The sequence below is a fragment of the Schistocerca gregaria genome, chromosome 2 (genome assembly GCF_023897955.1).
Source record: "Schistocerca gregaria isolate iqSchGreg1 chromosome 2, iqSchGreg1.2, whole genome shotgun sequence".
NCBI classification, from domain to species: Eukaryota; Metazoa; Arthropoda; class Insecta; order Orthoptera; family Acrididae; genus Schistocerca; species Schistocerca gregaria.
In genome coordinates this window covers 630,972,306-630,997,270 of record NC_064921.1, presented here as the reverse complement: position 1 = coordinate 630,997,270, position 24,965 = coordinate 630,972,306, and the positions used below count along the sequence as shown (strand labels likewise).

Genomic DNA, 24,965 nt, shown 5'->3' with positions numbered 1-24,965 from the left:
TTGAATTAAAAAAGGTACGAAAATTGTGGGATGACGAACTGCGATAGTTTCGCAGGACATCTGAAGTTATTTACCTGCTTAATAACTGTAGAAATAAAATAATTGTTACAGTGGTGAGCAACTATCGCATATCCTCCCTAAACACATATGCTACAAATTCAAAGACCATCATTTTGAATTCACAGTCACATGCCCTTAAACCCCCAATTCAGCTTGCAAGAAATGATCTCCATCAATGTATGCTTGGAGAGTGTTTATTTTCATTTGGTTGGTTTCGTCACGCTATTGTTCAGTAGGTTACTTCATCGTCACCGGTATTTCTTGAGAGACCTGCATCTTGTCAACAGTCACAGGGATAAGTAATGTCAGAGTATCTAGCATTTTGCTTCTTTTGCGATCATTCTTACATTACCGACTGAGGCAATGCAGTTTCTTACTTAAACGATTCAGTGGCAAAGTTGGTGTTGTGAACTCTCACCTCTTCCCAACAATGCTTCATTGCGTACACGAGTCGCGAATCATATTCTGTAAATATTGCAGTATTTCATGTAGGCAAAATGCCTAAAGATGTCTCCACAAAATACTGTTGGGTTTATACAAATATATGCGGATTCAGATCCAGTAGCCGTACATTCAACATCAACACACTTGGCTGCATTAGAGCAATTTATTTATTTGCTATCGATTTCGGCCAATGGCTGAAAGGCAAAAAAGACAATAAAGCCTCAATATACACAACTTCATAAAAACATGAAAATACAAAAAATAGTAACGAAAAATTGACCAACATAATTCATATGTCAATCACGATGAACCATAAAACCACATTTGATGTCAAACTCAATAATAATAACATAAAATAACTAATTTTCTCACATAATCAACTTTCGTTATCTACATACAACAAGAGGCTGGACGTATGCAGTCTGGGCATAGCATGAGCAACCGAAGTAGGCGTAGCCTGAAAGACAACACCACAGAAATGTCCTCTCGATATGCACCAAGACACATAAAAAGAATTTTCAAATAACTACAACGAGTCTAGTAAAGTCATAAGTAATATTTGTACAAAAGACGACAGTTGTATGACCACTAAATCACGACCATCATTTATGGAAATGTTTAATACGTCTTTAATGATATTCAGATAACCAATGTAAACTGTCCAAAAACAACTGAAACATAATTAAACTAAAAGTGCCAATAGTAAATGTTACATATAATTACTGACTACAACATATAAGTCAGTGTATCACGTGTCCCAATATACAGCGACTCGGGAACAAATTATTAAGATTGAGGTTCCTCGATTATTACGGAGAAATTACATCACTATGGATGTAAGGAACAACTAACAAGGATTAAACAATACAAAGCATACAGTGTTATAACTTAATAGCATAATAAAGTGTACTTTGATCAGAGTATGCAGAAATCTGTTAATAAAAGCATTATTTCATGTTCACATGTGTGGTTAATCACACGACATCTACTCTATAGTCAAACAGGAATTACATGGAATACATTTTCCCGAGAAGAATCAGTACACCACAGCACAAAGTCAGATCAATATGGAACGACAGACAAATAGCAAATTAGTTTACAAGGAAGAATTAGGTTATCTGGTTTAGGCAACTGAGCATTGTATAGAGTGGAACGAAGCAAGTTACAAACAAATGGATAACTTAAGTAGTGGATTTTGAAAATGGCTATAAACAAAAAAACATAAAATCATTCTTTGGTCATTACAACTCACTGATACTGTTAAATAACCAATAAGCAATTTTGTGCAACGACGATTGGAGACATAATCACAGCAGAAACAAGAATACTTAAACTCCAATAAAGCATACAGCCGTCACAAAGAAATCATATTAAATACTATAATATAAAAGCCCATATTTTACAGGATCAACGAGAAGGAAAAATGTAACAATACAATTACCAAGAAATACATAAAGGCTGGTATACATACATGATAAGTATATTTCATATATTTTGTCACAGGTTACATTATTTACACAACTGTCATTCAATGTGTATTACGAAGATCGTACATCGTGATGTCCATATGATATTTAATGTACAAGAAAAATGAAAATTTAAATGTTTTTCATAAAAGTTGCTTGTGATTAAGTGGTCATACCATTATTTCTTCTGCACAAATATTGCTTATAACTTCACTGTAGTCGATGTAATTATGGTTATTTTTATCTTAAAATTATTTTTGTGCGTCTTGGCTTATATCTACTAGATATCTCTATGGTTTTATCTTTGAGGCTACGAGTACTTTGGCTTTCATTCCACGTTCCGACTACATATTTCAAGTTTCCTGTTGTGTGTACATGACAACGTTGGCTTATGTGGGAAAAGTACTGTTCTTCTGTGTTTCGTAAGTTTGACAGCTAAAAGGATTTTGTGGTTCAATATGATTGGCTTGTGAGTTGTATTAGTCAGTTGTTCGTAAGTTACGTTTGATATTTTCCTGTCTTTCCGATGTTTTTTAGATCGAATTTTTGTTGTAAATTTTTTTAAAGTTGATTCAGGTGCCGGATGATTTTCATTGTCCGAAACCGGCAGTAAATAAATAAATTGTTCTAATGTAGCCAGCTGTCACGAGTTTCCTGAAACATATGTCAGCTGCTGTCAGGTACCTGGAGGAACATCTGTCCATTAAACAGCCTCGTCGGGAAAGCCTGAAGCACAGTAGATTCTTAACCACAGTACTGATGCGAAGCAATTTTAAATTGAGATAGCCTGTGATATAATCTCATGATAATTTTGAAATTTTCATGCATCTTAAGGACGTGGTGGAATCAGATCAACATTTTCAGGCAATGCATTTTGAATATGAACAAATAAAGTCGCACAGTGATTCGGATTCCTTACCCCCTGTAACACTAGATGTACAGGTCCACAGAATAGAAGAAGACAGTATCAATCGTAATGGCACTCAAAATAACCATTTGGATGGACAAATTTTCTTAAGAAAAAACTAGTTGCCTACACAGGCAAGTTTTCCTCTAATAGTATCAAAAGTTCACTCCTGTTCTTGGAATCAGTAAAATAGTCCATAGTTTTGCTGCTTATTGGATATTCACTCACTCTTTCCAGCAGTGACGCGGTGGCGGCACACTTATGCGAGGTAAACAGCACTATTTATTGATAATAAGTCACATTTTTAAATTATTATATCAAAAGCTATTAACAATACTGGGCTCAAATTTTGATATCTTTAAGTGGGAGACTGCACTTGGTGGAATGATGCTAATGTTTCAATATTTGCTCCCAAAATTGTCACTGCAGCCTTGAAACGCTACCTTGAGCTATTGACATTCTGTTGTTTCTTCTTTGAGTACCTGTCAGCTATTTTTATGGTTGAGGGTGGCAGACCACTGAAGGAAAACCAACAGAAATAAAGTTTACGGAGTCTGAAAGATTACGCGAAGGAACCACAGCTAATAGTGAGACCTGTGCACTGAAACAACCGAATGGTTCGTTAATTTGTATTTTCCATAAAAAAAGGCATTGCAGTTTTGTCTTATGAATCTCATAGTCGTTTGATCTGGGTGGAAATCTATTATGTATTAATTATTCCTTATGGGTCTGTGCCAAAGAGGCGTGCTGATATCTGCTCACAATAAAAATAGCCGTGGGAAAATGAGAATACAGCATATGAAGCTGACAGTCACAAGATTTGACAAAGGGAACATTCGTAACAGTCATTACCTTCCTGCTTTATCAAAGGATTTACGTGTATGCCACCTCCATTAAGAGCAGATGTCACTCAAACATGCAGGCATCGCAGTATGATGATGAAACTATGATGGAAAATTTTCCTTGCTGCAGGCCTTAAAGCTATGACTTTATCTTTGAAACTAAATTTGTTGTATATTTTTTTTATTTCAGTTTCAATCATAAATTTGTTTACCCTTCTATGAACCCCTCATGCAGTAATAATTCTAATGTTTGTACTTTTCAGAAAGGTTGTAGCACTCACTTTAGAATTATTATGGGAAGGATATACTGAAACAGATTTCTAAAATTTTCCGTAAGTGCTCCTATAAATTGTCAAAAATACTAGGGTGACAACATCAGGTCTTTCCACAAAGAAAACATTAGAATTGTCTACCAGAAAAAAAAATTGTTTGTACAAGGCAAGATTTCGGCTAGTTACTGCATGTACCATCGCGTGACATGAATGGGCGTTCTGGTGCTCAAGTTTTAGATTCCTTCCCCATGAGTACTAATTTTCTGAACTCTCTTACTGCACTGCGTCAGTTTGTGCACTTAACAAGCAACGGCAGCTACATGTCTCCTTAATTTCTTACAAAGTGGATACTTTTTGCTGAATGGAGTCACAGATTATGGCACTTACTATAATGAAGTGGAGTAGATGCCGAATGTATTGAGCTGTTTCAGCTGATTCTTTGTGCCTTCTTTCACGAAGCATACCTAATATACAGGCTCATTCGTTTATAGCAATATTTAAGAAAACCTTAAAAACTTGCGTAGATTCGATATTTTGCACGCGTATTAATATTGTTGAACCTGTGTAACCTAATAAATATGAACTCTGTAACCTCCCCACTACTGGTTTCTGAATGAAATTTAGCCCAACTTTACCTCCTACTCTACAAAAGCCTACGTAGTAACGAATCTATTCACTTTGAAAGTGCTATCCAACTTAAACTCTTATGCTAACCTGCGACTAAACAGAACCTAATTTGAACTGAACTGTAGCTAGTCTTTATATAAAATGAGCAACTGAAGTAAGATAATTATCTGGCCCTAATAAAAATTTCCACTTACCTCGCGTCTTGAAAACATTGTGGCAGACTTCTCGAAAGCACAACAGCAAACAGTAGGCACGCAGCGGCTAAACTAGATTTCTGTTTTTAAATAAATATTCAAATTGTTGCATACCACATGATGCACTGTGGTAATCCGTAACGGTGAATAGGGGGTAACTATTCCTGTGAAATGATATTCCAAGACAACGATTTTCGAATGAAGTATGTATTAAAAATTCGCGTGGTCTTCACACATAACATAGGTCTGAACAATGCTATGCTTAACAAAGTGAACAACAATTTGAAAAGGGTACAAAGTTGACAGCGAATTTCTATAAAACCAAACGGCTTAATCAGTCGATATCTTAATGCATGACGCAGAGAACAGGGTTGGTCTTTCTCTCAGCCCTGAGCAAGTTAACTAGCTAACAAACATTTCGACTAGCTGCGCAGTGCTGCAGTCTTACATTAACTTATTCTCTATTCTTTTCGCCTTCCAATATATACATCATATTCATCCTCCTTGTCCTTCACAGTATATCTCTCTTCATCTAATAGATACTATCACAAGGCAACACAGCACTACTGAATGCGTCCATCACCTACCGCATTTAAACTAAGAATGTATCAGACTACGCAGAGACAAATCTGTGCCATAATAATACCAAAGATTGTTTAACAGTAACATAGCTTGCTCTCTCCCTGACGTGAACATCGGTAGAGTTACAAAATCAAAGTGACTTGTACACCTTACAGCTCTGCTGATCCAGCCAAGTACATACGCTACCCACACACCGATGGACGGAGATTACAGAACATAAGGCATATGTTCGGGGTGTCTCCAAAATCATACCACAGGACTGTTTCGTATAAAAGCCCAGCGGTAGCTCAATTCAGCAGTCTGTTTCCCGACTGTTGGTTGTTCCTGTATCTCCGAATGGACAGGTCAATTACTCAAGCCAGATTCTGTGTCTAACTTGTTCTTTGTTTCCTGAGTAAGTCAAAGCTACATCCGCTGTGAAACACTTCTTATTACTGATTAATACCCAGTGTACGAGCATTTTGTTTAGGTGGTGCTCTACAGCTCGTAAATAATGGAAAAGATATTACAGAATCACGAAGAGCTCCTAATGAAACAAATAATTATCAGCTGCCAGTTTAGATCAACCGTTCATCGTCCGTTACATAACATTGTTTACATAAAACTCAGTTGATGACCTCTTACTGTGGGGTAAAACGTGAAATAGAAAACCATCCTGTGTCACTGACACTGTTGTGTGTGGTTAAATCCATTAATCCTAGCAGTACCAAGGCATTTTCCATAACACACGTAGGGTCCAAAGCCTGGAAATATCTTTTGGCACACACCAATATCGCCACTCTTTCAGTAATGTGTACTACTTTATGTTCCCTGAAATACCTTAAATAAAATTTTAAAATGTAAACTTTGTTAATTGGTGTTAACTTCCACTCATAAAACACTATTTAAAGAGATGTTGATGTCTAAGTGACGCCCTGAACCTGATAATATTGAATATGACATTCATTGCACAAGTGATATCTATTCCTAAGACCTAAATTTTTTAACTAACTTTAACTGAAAAACTAAAAACAGTAATGGAATCTGGTAGAAGAATTAATTAAAAACAACACTTTTTTTCAAAATTTTAAAATTAAAGTAACTGACTAGATTAAAATATTACGAGAGTTAATACAGTCAACTGCAAAATGCGTCAACTTTACCACTATGTAGAGTACACTACGCGCAGGAGGATGCAACTTGTATATGACGGTCCACAAAGATTGTTTAACTTTTGTTAATGGGGTCTCTTGTGTTGACTGAACTGACGCCACGTGGAGTAGCGTAAATTAATTTAAGTTACATTAAGTAGTGTGTAAGCTTAGGGACTAATGGCCTCACCAATTTGGTCCCGTTGGACCTTACCACAAAGTTCCAAATTTCCAATTGAATTGACGCCGCGAGAAACCCGAGAAGATTTTATTGCTTTTTACGTTATAAGCCCATGAATGATATAAATACTTAAAATCCTGAGGCAGTAAGTTCGTTAAAAGGGAGTAAATAGTTGAGAGATAACTGCAGAACATTTCTTAACTCCCTCACTTTCTTACTCAGGTGCTCTATTCTTACACTTGTCAATTTTCCAGCTATGTAAATAGTAAATAATATCTACTTTTAATAAGGGTTGAATTAGCCTGAAAGATAGATAGAATTACTTTTGGAAACATAAACTTATCAACCAAAATATTATGACCAGTACCCATCACGACGCTGAACGTCGCTTCGTTGTTTGTCGGGCACGTGTGGTGGAAGGTGAGATCTATAAGCAGAGCAGATATGAATATGGATTTATTCTAGCGGACGCTACGGCCCGCAAATGCGAATTCTACAATACAAACGATTTTAACAAACGTTAGATTACTCTGACTTGACGCCCCAGGAACGAACATATCCAAAACGGCGAAGCTGCTCTGCTGTTTGTGTGTTACTGTCGTGAGCATCTACGAAAAGTGGCAGGAGGACAGTGAAACCACTTCTAGTCGACAGTGAGTTGAGTGCCGCGTCTCATTTCACAACGTGGACATCGGAGTCTTGCTTGCCCTATAAAGTGGGATGTGCGGAGATGTGTGGCGTACGTGACGACTGAGTGCAATGTATGTGTAGGCACACGCGTTTTGGAGCACACGTTCAGCTCAAATAGTTGAACAAGGGTCCATATTAACCCAACAACATTATTAGTTACAACTGCAGTAGACATGGGATCACCAAGGTTGGATCGTGAACCTTGGTCACGTGTTACGTGGACGCATGTTACACCATGCCATGTCCAGGTACTTTGTCACTCAGGTAAACGCCTACTTGAAACACGCAAAGTGCCGAAGAGGGATGCCACTGGGGTGGTATTTTGCGTTGGAGAATATTTACTTAGGCTTCAGTGGCACCTGTAGTAGTAATCGAAGCCTGTGGACTAAATGAACATAATTGCTGACAACGTGCATCCTTTCATACTAGGCATTTAACCCGACTGCAGTGGCATGTTCCTACAGGAACTATCAGTGTCGCAAGGCCAGAATCGTGCTACAGTGGTTTGCGGAGAATGGTAGTGAACTCAAGTTGATGCCTCGATCAGCACCAAATTCGCGTGACCTGAATCCGATGGAACACATCTGGGACGATATCGAGCCCCAGTTCCTCTCTCAGAAAACCAGCGGCCCGTAATTTACGGGAACTGCGTTTGATGAGGGTAGGCACCTGGAAGCACGAGGCCGCCTTCCTAGGCTGGTTCGGTTCACTCTGTACCTTCAGTGTTCGCGGTGCAGGTTGCTGGTGGCGCGTGCTGGACGATTCACGACACAAGCAAGCAAGCTATGGGCTTGTTAAGTCGACCATCGCTTCCCAGTTTGTCGTAAAACGATCTTGGACCTAGGATGGATCTCATGTGATGGCCGCGGCCAATTTCTTTTCCCCATTCTAGTGACCTAATGAATAATAAACTCAAAACGGGAGCTGATAAGGAAAGAATTCTTCTGACGCCATTACAGGGTACGAGCGACAAAAATTACAGTGTTATTCTGTCTCAAAACTGAAGCGTAGAACCAATTTCAAGTGTTTACCAGTGTTGAAACTACTACAAATGTCTAATTATGTTTACCGCACTACGAATCCTCTGGTGATTTTCCTCGAACGCTTTCAGTGGTAATGTATTCTTCTGGATCACAGTTTTAAACGAGGATGCACCGCCCACCAGTGGGAGTTGAAGAGATCTAGTGGGGCACTTTTGGTCCAAGACAAATGTAGGTAGCGTTTAGAAGCGACCACCGCCTTACTGGGCAATTTTCACACGAATGTAGTAAAACGTTTTTAGTAATATTAGTGCAAAAAAATGAATATACAATTATGATTATCTGCTGGACATCGTGTTGGTCCACTTTTGGAACGCAGTAGAGCAAGGATTCTCCGTGAAATAGATTTAACTAGTCATTAGTAGATTTCCAGAGGAGTCATGTATCCCTCGACTATGTTAATATAGCTCGCACAAAATACATAGAAACCAGCTGACAGGAGATTGTTTGCACCCCCTGCCTCTTTATTTGTTTCTGTGGCTTGAGTTATCTTCCCTAAATATTGAGTAGATTGGCACATCATCCATGTTCTTGTCTCATCTGCCACACATGCCCAGCGTTTCTCTGATTAGACACATATTGGTTTGAATTCTGTGTCATTTATATTATTGAGTCACTGCTGGTCCTTTCTTTGTACACTCATATTTTGTTCAGGATGTGTTCCCATTATTTTGACATATCAGTTTTCTTCATAAACTATTTTACTCTACGCTGTTAAGCTTATAACAACTGACAAGATTTTATTACGTTACATTATAGAGAGACAGCTACTGAAAAGAATGACTAAGCTTTAGAGTTCACTTCCTCTATGCTTCTAAACCAGCACACACAGCTTTATATATATATATATATATATATATATATATATATATATGCTCTTTAAGGGCAAAACAACTATATATATATATATATATATATATATATATATATATATATATATATAGTTGTTTTGCCCTTAAAGAGCACATTTGGACTAAACTGCATGGCCAGTTCCTTTTGCTGCGTTCCTTGTTGCCCAAACTTCCCTCATTCGCTCGCTGTGTTTCTGTTTCCGCTCCTCTGTCCATGCTTCTTGTCAGCTTTGTGTCTTCGGCTTCATCTTGATTGCCTTTTTGGTTGCCTATATTTCTTTCATATTATGTTGAGTTGGTTCAGGTCGTTTTTTACCTCTGACACTCATTTGTTGTTTCTAGTGGTTACCCACTCAAAGATCTGTTTGGTCAGTCTGTGTGATGGCATTCTGTATAGGTGTGCATAGAATTGTAGTCTGCGTTTTCTAATCTTTTCTGAGATTGTCTCCGTATGTTTGTATAGTTCCTCTGTAGGTTTCTTGATCCGTATTCCATTGTTGTTAATTGCGCCAAATATTTTCCTAAGTATTTTCCATTCTACTTTTTCTAGTTGTCTGATTCGTGTATGCTCTAGGATTAGTGTGGTCTCTGCTGCATATAGTGCCTCGGGGAGCACCACCGTGTAGTAGTGGCGTAATTTGGCTTTTTGTGAGATACACTTCTTGTTGTAATGATTCCACACTACTTTGTATGCCTTGTCCAGTTTAGTTTTTCTTTCTTCGTTTGAGTCTCTGTTAAGTCTGCTCATTTGTAGTGTTTCACCAAGGTATTTGAAGTTTGCCGTTTTGTAAATTGTGCCATACTTTCTATTCAGAGATGAGAGTTTGTTTGTGCTCATACACTGTGTCTTTTCGTAAGAGATCTGTAGTCCAGTTTTGGAAGCGATTTCGTGTAGTTTTTCAATAGCGTCTTTTGTTTCTTTTATACCTTTCGTGACAATCGCCAAATCGTCTGCAAAAGCCAGGCATTTAATCTGTAGGTTTCCCGAGGTTATCCCCTGTTGTGATGCTTCCCATTCTTTTATTACCTTATCTAACACCAGATTGTAAAGTAGAGGTGAGAGGCCATCGCCTTGTCGAACACCTGTGTGAATTTCAAAGGCCTCTGATAGTTCCCCACAGAACTTTACTTTGGAGGTCGTGTTGGTTAAAGTTTGTTCTATGATAGCCCGTGTTTTGTTGTCTACTTTGTATTCTGCTAGAATTTTGAAGAGAGTTTTCCGGTCGATAGAGTCGTACGCCGTTTTGAAGTCAACAAAGGTAATGATCAGGTTCTGTTTGTGTTGTAAAATCATTTTCAGGTTCCAAATTTGTTCCGCACAAGACCGCCCTTTACGGAAGCCTGCTTGGTATTCCCCAATCAAGTGGTCGGTGTGGCATGTTAGTCTGTTTAGTAAAGCTTTAGAGAGAATCTTGTATGTGACCGGTAGTAGGGATATTCCTCTGCAGTTGTTCGGATCAGCCTTGTCACATTTTTTGTGTAGTGGGTGTATCAGGGCAGTTTTCCAGTCGTCAGGAATTTTCTAGGTCTTCCAGATATCTTCCAAGATCCTGTGGATGTCTTTGGTGAGTTCTGGGTAATGTAACTTCCAGATTTCCAGGATGATGCCGTCTTCTCCTAGTGCTCTACGATTCTTGAGTGACTTGATTATTTCTTTAACTTCTTCTAGAGTTAGAGGTTCACTATCTGGATTGTACGTGCTCTTTCTGTCATCATTTCTTCCATAGGGGAGTCCGTGTTGAGCAGTTTTGCAAAGTACTTCGCCAGAATGTCACAATTGTTTTTGGTATTGATTACTAGGGTTTCAGGCGGTCTTCTGAAGCACAAGTTGGGTGGTTGATATCCATATTTTCTCTGAACGTTCTGTAGAAGTTTCTTATATTGTTCTTCATGAAGTCCGATTCGATCTCCGTCAGTCGCCGTATATCATACTGTCGTTTTTCACTGCGGATGATTTTGCTTGATTGCTTTTGTGTTTTCAGGAAATTCATCCAATTCTCTTGGGATATATGGCTACTAATTTTTTTCCATGCACTGATTCGTTGGACAGTAGCTTGGTCACATGTGTGGTTCCACCAACGGTGTTTCCTTGTGCGTGGTGCTTGTGCTAGTTTCATGGCCTCTCGGATTCTACCTGAAAGTTGTGCCCAGTCTGTCGTTTTGTCCATCTTAATTTTGTCTAGTATTTGTGTCTGGTTTAAAGTAAGGTATTCTGGATCTGATCTAACAATTTTATTCTTCTGGAGCTTTTTCTTGGGCGAAAGACGAATCAAGATCTGTAGTAGGTGGTGGTCTGAGGCGAAGTAGCCTTTACGGGTGTCTATGTTCAAAATTTCTTTTTGTGAGTCTTTCTGGACTATTACGTGGTCGATTTGTAGTTCTTGCTTTCCGCTGGGGAATTTCTATGTGGCTAAGTTTCCGTGTTGGTTTCTTGAATTTTGTTGACATAATGGCAAGTTGGTGGCTTTTGCAGAAGTCTATCAGGTGTTTTCCGTTTTTGTTTGTGTCCTTGTGTGGAGTATGTTTTCCTATGGTATGTATGTATTTCTTTTCTTTTCCGAGTTTACCGTTGAAGTCTCCCAGTGTTATTTTGACTCTATGTGCAGCAATGTTTCTGATACTCTCTTCCATTGTCGTCCAGAAGTCACCTATTTCGTCCGGGTTTTTCCTGTTGTAGTCATTAGTCGGTGCATGTGCGTTGATTATTGTGTAGCATTTGTTGGCTGATTTCACTGTGATGATGCTGATTCTTTCATTTGGTGACGAAACGTCGATTATGCTGTCCGTGATGCACCTGTGTACTGCAAATCCTATGCCCAAAAGCCTTAGCTTTTTCAGTTGTCTTGAAGGTTTTCCTTTGTACATTCTGAAATTCTCCGTGTTGAAATCGTCTGTGAATCGTGTTTCTTGCAGTGCACATACTTTGATTTGAAATTTTTCGAAAGTGTCTGTCAGCTGTTTCATGTTTCCTGTCTTCATCAGTGTTTTCACGTTGAGTGTGCCGATGTAGTGTTTGCGTTTGGTCTTGAGGGAGTTTGAGGAGCTCCGATTCTTCTCATGAAGTCCGTGAGCCCCCAGAATCCGATGCTCACGACGATCGCTGTCTATTGACTGGGGGCCGGAGTAATGAGAGTTTTCTCGTTGTACCATCTGATGTTTAGTAGTTAGATGTATGGCATGCTGCCGAGTACAACCAGACTTTCCAGATCAGGAGGTTGGTTGAGGCCGCCACTGACATGTGGAGCAGACGCCTTTTGTAGCCGCCCACTGTGGGAACAGACGCTACTAGTAGTTTTGGTCCGCCTCGAGTATTTCATTTCCTCGGTACCACCTATACCTAGGACGCATTCTCCTGTCCGCCACCTGCGGAGGCGCTCGGTTGCGGGTCTACTAACCACCTCGATTTTTTTTTATTTGATTTTTTTTTTTTTTTTTTTTTTTTTTTTTTTTTTTTTTTTTTTTTCATCAGTCTACTGACTGGTTTGATGCGGCCCGCCACGAATTCCTTCATCTCAGAATAGCACTTGCAACCTACGTCCTCAGTTATTTGCTTGACGAACCTCTGTCTTCCTCTACGGTTTTTGCCCTCTACAGTTCCCTCTAGTACCATGGAAGTCATTCCCTCATGTCTTAGCAGATGTCCTATCATCCTGTCCCTTCTCCTTATCAGTGTTTTCCACATATTCCTTTCCTCTCCGATTCTGCGTAGAACCTCCTCATTCCATACCTTATCAGTCCACCTAATTTTCAACATTCGTCTATAGCACCACATCTCAAATGCTTCGATTCTATTCTGTTTTCCCACAGTCCATGTTTCACTACCATACAATGCTGTACTCCAGACTTACATCCTCAGAAATTTCTTCCTCAAATTAAGGCCCGTATTTGATATTAGTAGACTTCTCTTGGCCAGAAATGCCTTTTTTGCCATTGAGAGTCTGCTTTTGATGTCCTCCTTGCTCCGTCCGTCCTTAACTTCATTGACTTCGTGACCATCAATCCTGATGTTAAGTTTCTCGCTGTTCTCATTTCTACTACTTCTCATTACCTTCGTCTTTTTCCGATCTACTCTCAAACCATACTGTGTACTCATTAGACTGTTCATTCCGTTCAGCAGATCATTTAATTCCTCTTCACTTTCACTCAGGATAGCAATGTCATCAGCGAATCGTATCATTGATATCCTTTCACCTTGTATTTTAATTCCACTCCTGAACCTTTCTTTTATTTCCATCATTGCTTCCTCGATGTACAGATTGAAGAGTAGGGGCGAAAGGCTACAGCCTTGTCTTACACCCTTCTTAATACGAGCACTTCGTTCTTGATCGTCCACTCTTATTATTCCCTCTTGGTTATTGTACATATTGTATATGACCCATCTCTCCCTATAGCTTACCCCTACTTTTTTTCAGAATCTCGAACAGCTTGCACCATCTTATATTGACGAACGCTTTTTCCAGGTCGAAAAATCCTATGAACGTGTCTTGATTTTTCTTTAGCCTTGCTTCCATTATTAGCTGTAACGTCAGAATTGCCTCTCTCGTGCCTTTACTTTTCCTAAGGCCAAACTAATCGTCACCTAACGCATTCTCAATTTTCTTTTCCATTCTTCTGTATATTATTCTTGTAAGCAGCTTCAATGCATGAGCTGTTAAGCTCATTGTGCGATAATTCTCGCACTTGTCAGCTCTTGTCGTCTTCAGAATTGGGTGGATGATGCTTTTCCGAAAGTCAGATAGTATGTCGCCAGACTCATATATTCTACACACCAACGTGAATAGTCGTTTTGTTGCCACTTCCCCTAATGATTTTAGAAATTCTGATGGAATGTTATCTATCTCTTCTGCCTTATTTGACCGTAAGTCCTCCAAATCTCTTTTAAATTCCGATTCTAATACTGGATCCCCTACTCTTCTAAATCGACTCCTGTTTCTTCTTCTATCACATCAGACAAATCTTCACCCTCATAGAGGCTTTCAATGTATTCTTTCCACCTATCTGCTCTCTCGTCTGCATTTAACAGTGGAATTCTCGTTGCACTCTTAATGTTACCACCGTTGCTTTTAATGTCACCAAAGGTTGTTTTGACTTTCCTGTATGCTGAGTCTGACCTTCCGACAATCATATCTTTTTCGATGTCTTCACATTTTTCCTGCAGCCATTTCGTCTTAGCTTCCCTGCACTTCCTATTTATTTCATTCCTCAGCGACTTGTATTTCTGTATTCCTGATTTTCCCGGAACATGTTTGTACTTCCTCTTTTCATCAATCTACTGAGGTATTTCTTCTGTTATCCATGGTTTCTTCGCAGCTACCTTCTTTGTACCTATATTTTCCTTCCCAACTTCTGTGATGGCCCTTTTTAGAGATGTCCATTCCTCTTCAACTGTGCTGCCTACTGCGCTATTCCTTATTGCTGTATCTATAGCGTTAGAGTACTTCAAACGTATCTCGTCATTCCTTAGAACTTCCGTATCCCAATTCTTTGCCTATTGATTCTTCCTGACTAATGTCTTGAACTTCATCCTACTCTTCATCACTACTATATTGTGATCCGAGTCTATATCTGCTCCTGGGTACGCCTTACAATCCAGTATCTGATTTCGGAATCTCTGTCTGACCGTGATGTAATCTAGATGAAATCTTCCCGTATCTCCCGGCCTTTTCCAAGTATACCCCCTCCTCTTGTGATTCTTGAACAAGGTATTCGCTATTACTAGCTGAAACTTGTTACAGAACTCAATTAGTCTTTCTCCTCTTCCATTCCTTGTCCCAAGTCCATATTCTCCTGTAATCTTTTCTTCTACTCCTTCCCCTACAACTGCATTCCAGTCGCCCATGACTATTAGATTTTCGTCCCCCTTTACATACTGCATTACCCTTTCAATATCCTCATACACTTTCTCTATTTGTTCATCTTCAGCTTGCTACGTCGGCATGTATACCTGACCCGTGGTCTAGGGATGCCGGCACGGTTAACTCAGCGTGTTCGGTCAGAGGGTTAGCTGCCCTCTGTAATAAAAAAACTAAATTAATTGATCAACGACGAACTGAAACGGGCGTCTTGCGACGTCCGCCACGAGCAAAAGCAACGAACAAACACGAAAAAAAAAAAGCCGGCACGGTAGCTCAGCGTGTTCGGTCAGAGGGTAACGTACCCTCTGTAATAAAAAAACTGAGTTAACAGATCAACAACGAACTTAAATGGATGTCTTACGACGTCCGCCCCGTGCAGATGGAACGAACAAAAAAAAAAGGGGGGGGGGGGGTAGCGTCGTTGATTCATAAACAAAACGTCTTCGGTCCCGTGTTCGATCCCCGCCTGTGCCTAAATTTTGATAAATAATCAGCATTGGCGGCCGAAGACTTCCTGCATAAGAAGTCAGCCTCATTCTGCCAACGGCCTTGTCAAAGAGGGCGGAGGAGCGGATAGAGGTTCAGGGCACTCTCTTGTCCTAGGGGTGGGAAATTGCCCCTAAAGGCGGAAGAATCAGCAATGATCAACGACATGAGGATGCAGAAGGCAATGGAAACCAGTGCATTAAAGATACGTAACGTGTATCCACAGGACATGTGGCCTGCAGTTGAAGAAGTGTCATGATGATCTCTCCATTGGCAAAAGATTCCGGAATAGTCCCCCATTCGGATCTCCGGGAGGGGACTGCCAAAGGGAAGGTTACCATGAAAAAAAGATTGAATTATCAACGAAAGGATAATGTTCTACGAGTCGGGGCGTGGAATGTCAGAAGCTTGAACGTGGTAGGGAAACTAGAAAATCTGAAAAGGGAAATGAAAATGCTCAATCTAGATATAGTAGGGGTCAGTGAAGTGAAGTGGAAGGAAGACGAGGATTTCTGGTCAGATGAGTATCGGGTAATATCAACAGCAGCAGAAAATGGTATAACAGGTGTAGGATTCGTTATGAATAGGAAGGTAGGGCAGAGGGTGTGTTACCGCCCCGATATATATATATATATATATATATATATATATATATATATATATATATATATATTGCTTCCCGTCACAGTTCAGTTACACTACTAGAATTAGTTTTATTCATTTCCTTATCATGTTTACGCATTCATTATTTCAGTTTCTTATTTTTCAGTATTTATGTATTGAGGCAAAAAATGGTTCAAATGGCTCTGAGCACTTTACGACTTAACTTCTGAGGCCATCAGTCGCCTAGAACTTAGAACTAATTAAACCTAACTAACCTAAGGACATCACACACATCCATGCCCGAGGCAGGATTCGAACTTGGGACCGTAGCGGTCGCTAGGATCCAGACTGTAGCGCCTACAACCGCACGGCCACTCCAGCCGGCGTATTGAGGCACATTCGCTATCTTCAGGATGTTTCATTACAGTTCGACCACTGTATGTACAACATGACAGTTTATTTTTCAGTAAATGCTTTTCTAAGGGTATAATGTGAAAACTTTTACATTATGTCGTAATATTATGTTAGTATTGCATTTTATGCTGCTTTTTTAATCTAGGTGACATACACATGACAATTCTGTGACCATTGTTTGTACTCTGTGCATTTCAGTTTATCTTTATATCTTTGATCTCTCTTCTAATATTTTTCCTAATATATATGAACTGTTAATTTATTTCAGATAATGGCGACTGATGTTGCATGTCAAATTTTTGGTTCATTTTAAGCCTGATTATACAGGAGCATGTAGATGTTGCCAATTAGGCACCAAAACTGGTAGTCCAATAAAATAACTAACAAAATTATAGCTTTCGGTAATCATTTTCTTCGCCCACAGGTCTGACACGGAGGTGATGAGGCGCTCGCTGCAGCAGCAGCTGGAGGAGTCCAGCGACGGCGAGGGCGCCCTGCGGGGCCAGCTGTCGGCGCTGCCCCCCGCGCAGACGTTCCTCGAGCTGCTGGCCGGCCTCGTGCTCGGCTGCATCGCCTTCACGCAGCTCCGCTCCGTCGCCTTCTTCACCTTCTGCATGCGAGCCTCCAAAAATCTCCACAGCCGCATGTTCAACAGCATCCTGAGGGCCACTATGAGCTTCTTCGACACGAATCCGTCGGGGAGGATTTTGAACAGATTCTCCAAAGACGTCGGCTCCACAGACGATCTGCTTCCACAGTTTATGATGAATATGATACAGGTACGTATGGAAACGATACAAAGGAAATCTTGGCACGAGCTTCGAAACTATACGCGAGAAAACGTACTGCGAGTGATCGCAGAATTATGACCAAACGACCGCTACTAGTATCGTGTGTGAACCACGTGGTGTTCGTGATGACTTGTGGAGAAACACGTAACAAGCAGTGAGGGGATTAATAATCTAGTTCTCTGTGACTATACGACATTGGATACTTTTTGGAGGGCGGTAGTTGCTATAGGAGTGGCTCTTCGATATTATCCGTCGGATCACCTCAGTGTCAAGTGTGGGCACCAGCGTAACTGATGCTTACACCACTTGACAAAGCAGGCTGATACTCACCGTCCTACTTTCTGTGCACTCATATTTCATGTATTTACGGTCTATAAAAGTTTTTTGCTGACTTTCATTTCAGAGTTCCGATGTCCAAGTACCTACATTAAACAGGCAGTACACAAATTATTAAAAACTGTAGATTCAAATGCAGAGTAGTTTCAAATGTTCAGTATTTAACGGGGAATGAAAATCTAATAGTCATGGGGGACTGGAAAGCAGTTGTTGGGGATGGAGTAGAAGAAAAGGTTACAGGAGAATATGGGCTTGCGATAAGGAATGAGAGAGGAGAAAGACTAACTGAGTTCTCTAACAAGTTTCAGCTACTAATATCGAATGCCCTGGAGGTATACTTGGAAAAGGCCTGGTGAAACGGGAAGATTTCAGTTAGATTACATCATGGTCAGACAGAGAGTCCGAAATCAGATACCGATTTGTAAACGGTACCCAGGAGCAGATACAGACTCAGATCACAATATACACTACTGGCCATTAAAATTTCTACACCAGGAAGAAGTGCAGATGATGAACAGGTACTCATTGGACAAATAGATTATACTAGCACTGACATGTCATTACATTTTCACGCAATTTGGGTTCATAGATCCTAAGAAATCACTACCCAGAACAACCACGTCCGACCGTAATAATGGCCTTCATACGCCTGGGTATTGAGTCAAACCGAGTTTGGATGGCCTTGTTTGTACAGGTACAGCTACCCATGCAGCTTCAACACGATACCACAGTTCATCCTGGCGCATTATGACGAGTCAGTTGCTCGGCCACCATTGACCAGACGTTTTCAGTTGGTGAGAGATCTGGAGAATGTGCTGGCCAGGTCAGCAGTCGAACATTTTCTGTATCCAGAGAGGCCCGTACACGACCTGAAACATGCGGTCGGTCATTATCCTGCTGAAATGTATGGTTTCGTTGGGGTCGAATGAAGGGTAGAGCCACGGATCGTAACACATCTGAAATGTAACGTCCACTGTTCAAAGTGCCGTCAAGGTGAACAGGAGGTGACCGACACGTGTAACCAATGGCACCCCATACCATCACGCCGGTTGCTTCTTGTAAGCAACTTGAATGCATTAGCTGTTAAGCTGATTCTGCGATAATTCTTACCCTTGTCACCTCTTTCCGTCTTCGGAATTGTACGGACGATGCTTTTCCGAAAGTCAGATGGTATGTCACCAGACTCACACATTCTACACACCAACGTTAATAGTCGCCACTTCCCCCAATGATTTTAGAAATTCTGATGGAATGTTATCTATCTCTTCTGCCTTATTTGACCTTAAGTGCACCAAAGCTCTTTTAAATTCTGATTCTAATACAGGATCCCCTACCTCTTCTAAATCGACTCCTGTTTCTTCTTCTATCACGTCAGACAAATCTCCTCCTTCATTGAGGCTTTCAGTGTACTGTTTCCATCCATCTGCTCTCTCGTCTGCATTTAATAGTGGAATTCCCGTTGCACTCTTAATGTTACCACCCTTGCTTTTAATGCCACCGAAGATTGTTAGACTTTCCTGTATGCTGAGTTTGTCCTTCCGACAGTCATTTCGTTTTCGATGTCTTCACATTTTTCCTGCACCCATTTCGTCTTAGCATCCCTGCACTTCCTATTTATTTCATTCCTCAGCGACTTGTATTTCTGTATTCTTGAGTATCTCGGAACGTTTTTCCACTTCCTCCTTTCATCAATCAACTGAAGTATTTCTTCTGTTATCCATGGTATCTTCGCAGTTACCTTCTTTGTACGTATGTTTTCCTTCCCAACTTCTATGACGGCCCTTTTTAGATATGTCCATTCCTCTTCAACTGTACTGCTTCCTGAGCTATTCCTTATTGCTATATCTATAGCCTTAGAGAACTTCAAGCGTATATTGTCATTCCTTACTACTTTCGTATCACACTCCTTGGCATATTGATTCTTTCTGACTAATGTCTTAAACTTCAGCCTGTTCTTCATCACTACTACACTACTGGCCATTAAAATAGCTACAGCACGAAGATGACTTGCTACAAACGCTTAATTTAACCGGCAGGAAGGAGATGTTGTAATATGCATATCATTAGGTTTTCAGAGCCTTTACACAAGATTGGCGCCGTAAAAATGTCAGGGGCGGAATTAAAATTCAAGGTGAAAGGGTATCAATGTTACGATTCGCTGATGACATTGCTATGCTGAGTGAAAGTGAAGAAGAATTGCATGATCTGTTGAACAGAATGCACAGTCTAATGAGTGCACAGCATGGACTGAGAGTAAATCGAAGAAAGACGAAGGTCATGAGAAGTAGTAGAAATGAGAACAGCGAGCAAGGAGGACATCAAAAGTGGACTAGCCATGGCAAAAAAGGCATTACTGGCCAAGAGAAGTCTACTAATATCAAATACCGGCCTTAATTTGAGGAAGAAATTTCTAAGAGTACATGATTCTGGAGTACAGAATTCTATGGTAGCAAAACATGGACTGTGGGAAAACCGGAACAGAAGAGAATCGAAGTATTTGAGATGTGGTGTTACAGAAGAATGTTGAAAATTAGGTGGACTGATAAGGTAAAGAATGAGGAAGTTCTACGCCGAATCAGAGAGGAAAGGAATATATGGTAAACAGTGATATGGAGAAGGGACGAGATGATAGGATATCTGTTAAGACATGAGGGAATGACTTCCATGGTACTAGAGGAAGCTGTAAAGGCAAAAACTGTAGAGGAAGACAGAGATTGGAATACATCCAGCAGATAACTGAGGACGAGGGCTGCAAGTGCTACTCTGAGATGAAGAGGTTGGCACAGGAGAGAAATTCGTGCCCGGCCGCGTCAAACCAGTCAGAAGGCTGAAGACCTGATAACCGAAAAAAAGGCTCAAATCCCTCCACGAACCTTTATTATTCAGATTATTAAATTTTTTTGTTCACCTCATTCAGCAGATACTATATTTACTGTCACTGAGGATAGAAATGTCATCAGCGAATCTTATCAATGATATCCTTTCGCCTGGAATTTTAACCCCACTGTTGAATCTTCCCGACACAGCTTCTTCATCGTATAGATTGAACAATAGGGGTAAAGAACCAAATCCTTGTCTTACACCCATTTTTATCCGAGCACTTCGTTCTTGGTCTTCCCCTCTTATGATTCCCTGATTTTTCTGTGGTCTTGCTCCCATTACGAACCGCAACGTCGGAACTGCCTGTCTGGTGCCTTTACCTTTCCTAACTGATCATCACCTAACACATCCACAGTCTTCCATTCCGTTCTTCCCTATATTACTGTTGTCAGCAACTTGGATGTATGAACTGTTAAACTGCTTGTGCAATAACTCTCGCATTTGTCAGCTCTTGCAGTCTTCGGAATTGTGTGGATGATATTGTTCTGAAAGTCAGATGGTACATCGCCAGTCTCACACGTTCTACACACTGACGTGAATAATCATTTTCTTGCCACTTCCACCAATGATTTAGTGATTCCGATGAAATGTTATCTATCTCTTGTGCCTTATTTGACTTTAAGTCTTCCAAAGCTCTTCTAAATTGTGATTCTGATACCAGACCCCCTATCTCTTCTCTGTCGACTCCTGCTTCTTCTTCTACCACGTCATCAGACAAGTCATCCCCCTCACATAGGTCCTCAGTGTACTCTTTCCTCCTATCCGCTTTTTCTCTCCTCTGCATTTAACACTGGAATTTCCGTTGCACTGTTAATGTTGCCACTCTTCCTTTTAATTTCTGCGAAAATTCTTTTGACTCTTCTAATGCTGAGTTTGTCCTTCCGCCGATCATGTCTTATTCCATTTCTTCACATTTTTCATGCACCCATTTTGCCTTATCTTCCCTGCACTCCCTGTTTATTTCATTCTTAAGTAACTTGTATTTCTTTATTCCAGAACTTCCCTGAACATTTTTGTACTTCCCTCTTCCGTCGTTCAGCTGAAGTATTTCATCTGTTATCCATGGTTTCCTTGCAGATGCCTTCCTTATACCTACGGTTATCTTTCCAATTTCTGTGAGTGCCCTTTTTAGAGATGTCCATTCCTTTTCAATTGCACTGCCTTTTGAGTTGTCACAGTATCTATAGCCTTAGAGAACTTCAAGCTTGTCACTTCATTCCGTAGCACTTCCGTCTCCGACTTCTTTGCACATTGACTCTTCCTGATTTGTCTCTGAGACTTCAGCCTTCGCTTCATCATTAGTCTATTGTGATCTGAGTCTACATCTGCCCCAGTTACGCCTTAAAATCCAATATTTAAATCCGGAATATTTCCCCGTATCTCCCGGCCTTTTCCAGGTATATCACCTTCTCTTATGGTACTTACAGTATTCGCTATTACTGACATTTTTTAATGATACTGCCGCCATTTGATTGTAATAACTTTTATTTTATTGTTGTAAGATCCTTATTTCGGCCTTAGGACATTTTCAAGTACAAAAACTTATATATGTCACAGAAATGAATCTTTCTCCTCCCTTGTTTCTGCTACCAAGTCCATAATCTCCCTTAACCCTTTCTTCTGATCCCGTCCATACAACAACATTATACACCTGAACTACTGTTGTCGCTGTTTGTTAGCTGTCGATTCTGATGAGAACAACCCTTTCAGTGAACTGTTCACAGTAACTCACTCTCTGCTCACCTACCTACTCATAACGAATTCTACACCCATTATACCATTTTCTGCTACTGTTTATATTAGCCCATACTTGCCTTACACTCCTTGTCTCCTTTCCATTTTACTTCACTGCCCTCCACTATATCTAGACTGAGCATGAGCACTTGAGATTTTGTAGCTTAACTATCAGGTCCAAACTTGTGATATTCCACCCCCCTCCCCACCCCCCCACCCCTCCCACCTCGTAGAACGTTATCCTTTCGTTGGTCATTTTATCTTTTTTTCATGGTCACCTCCCCCTTGGCAATGCTCTCCCGGTGATCCAAATGGGGGCTAATCCAGAATCTTTTGCCGATGGAGATATCATCATGACACTTTTTTAACTTAAGGCCACATGTCCTGCGGATACACCTTATGTGTATTTAATGCAGTAGTTTCCATTGCACCCTTATGTCGTTGATAATTGCTGTTTCTTCTGCCAGTTAGTGGCCGTTTTCCAACCCAAGGGTAAACGAGTGACCTCAACCTCTATACACTCTTCGCCCTCTTCGACAATGCCGTTCGCAGAACGACCGTGACTTCTCATGCCGAAATTTATCGGCGGCCATTGTTGACGTTTTTTATTCGAAATTTAAGCAATGGCGAGGTTCTTACCCGGGACCGAGTACGTTTTGATTAATAATCAAAGCCGTTACCGTTTTCTCTGGTGGAACTATCTTCTTATTCAGCTAAGTGTAATCTCAAAAAAAGAGACGAAAATCAAATCCTCTGCTACTTGGCACCGTCACTTTTACCATACCATAAAAAAATCTATCCCTCGTCAGTCGTTGTTCCTAACCATCCCGAAAAGTTCTCCCAACGTTTTACGGGTCTATAATTTTTGTTACATGATGTAATTAATAAATGTGCTCAAGTGAAAGCAGAATGTTACAAATATGTGAGACAAAGGGTAAAATAAAATAACTTTATACGTTACTTCTGCTAATTCAGGTAAAAGAACCTTTCTTCAAGAAATGGTGCAACTGGAGTTTTCTTGTCGACTGCCATTGGCGTTTTCTGTCTCTAGCAACACCGTCTAAAATATGTGTATCAGTCTCATGGTGCACTGCTAATGCCTCAATGAATGCAGATTCTCACGAATCAGCCAGTCTCTCTCTTTCTCACTGATTACAATTCAGATCATTCTGTATTCGATGCGATACTGCACAAGAACGTCACACTAGGTCTGGTATGTCGTAACTAGAGCGGCGTTTACGAAAACACAGCATAAATACTTTGCCAAGAACGTACGATACCTCAGTGAGCATTGAAGAGCGTTGCGAGTGTTTTGCAGGTACCACCAGTAATCAAGTTCCACTTTCTCCACTTTGCCGTAGAAGTAGTCGATGATAATTCCCTCGAACCAAATAAGCGCATGATGGTTTGCGAGAGGAAAGTAATAATCACCCGCAAATAAGAAAGTGCGGTGTTCAATCACGTCAGGTGGTACGTAGAGGTAACAGGTTAAACCGTTCTGCATCAGTTTCCGAAAGCTGGGTGACGGCACGCACGTGAAGCGGTGTTCTACATCTACATCTACATCTACATCTACATGACTACTCTGCAATTCACATTTAAGTGCTTGGCAGAGGGTTCATCGAACCACAATCATACTATCTCTCTACTATTCCACTCCCGAACAGCGAGCGGGAAAAACGAACACCTAAACCTTTCTGTTCGAGCTCTGATTTCTCTTATTTTATTTTGATGATCATTCCTACCTATGTAGGTTGGGCTCAACAAAATATTTTCGCATTCGGAAGAGAAAGTTGGTGACTGAAATTTCGTAAAAAGGTCTCGCCGCGACGAAAAACGTCTATGCTGTAATGACTTCCATCCCAACTCGTGTATCATATCTGCCACACTCTCTCCCCTATAACGTGATAATAGAAAACGCGCTGCCCTTTTTTGCACCCTTTCGATGTCCTCCGTCAATCCCACCTGGTAAGGATCCCACACCGCGCAGCAATATTCTAACAGAGGACGAACGAGTGTAGTGTAAGCTGTCTCTTTAGTGGACTTGTTGCATCTTCTAAGTGTCCTGCCAATGAAACGCAACCTTTGGCTCGCCTTCCCGACAATATTATCTATGTGGTCCTTCCAACTGAAGTTGTTCGTAATTTTAACACCCAGGTACTTAGTTGAATTGACAGCCTTGAGAATTGTACTATTTATCGAGTAATCGAATTCCAACGGATTTCTTTTGGAACTCATGTGGATCATCTCACACTTTTTGTTATTTAGCGTCAACTGCCACCTGACACACCATACAGCAATCTTTTCTAAATCGCTTTGCAACTGATACTGGTCTTCGGATGCCCTTACTAGACGGTAAATTACAGCATCATCTGCGAACAGTCTTAAGAGAACTGCTCAGATTGTCACCCAGGTCATTTATATAGATCAGGAACAGTAGAGGTCCCAGGACGCTTCCCTGGGGAACACCTGATATCACTTCAGTTTTACTCGATGATTTGCCGTCTATTACTACGAACTGCGACCTTCCTGACAGGAAATCACGAATCCAGTCGCACAACTGAGACGATACCCCATAGC

At 40.5% G+C, this 24,965-nt stretch overlaps 1 protein-coding gene across 1 annotated transcript in view; it reads left to right on the top strand.

Moving 5' to 3' along the window:
* Positions 1-24,965, top strand: part of LOC126334648 (ATP-binding cassette sub-family C member 4-like) — a 225,429-nt gene that overhangs the window by 114,840 nt on the left and 85,624 nt on the right. Inside the window, exon 16 of the mRNA XM_049997093.1 lies at positions 17,069-17,423. Coding sequence (XP_049853050.1) covers positions 17,069-17,423 — 355 coding nt within the window. The remainder of the gene's footprint in view (positions 1-17,068; positions 17,424-24,965) is intronic.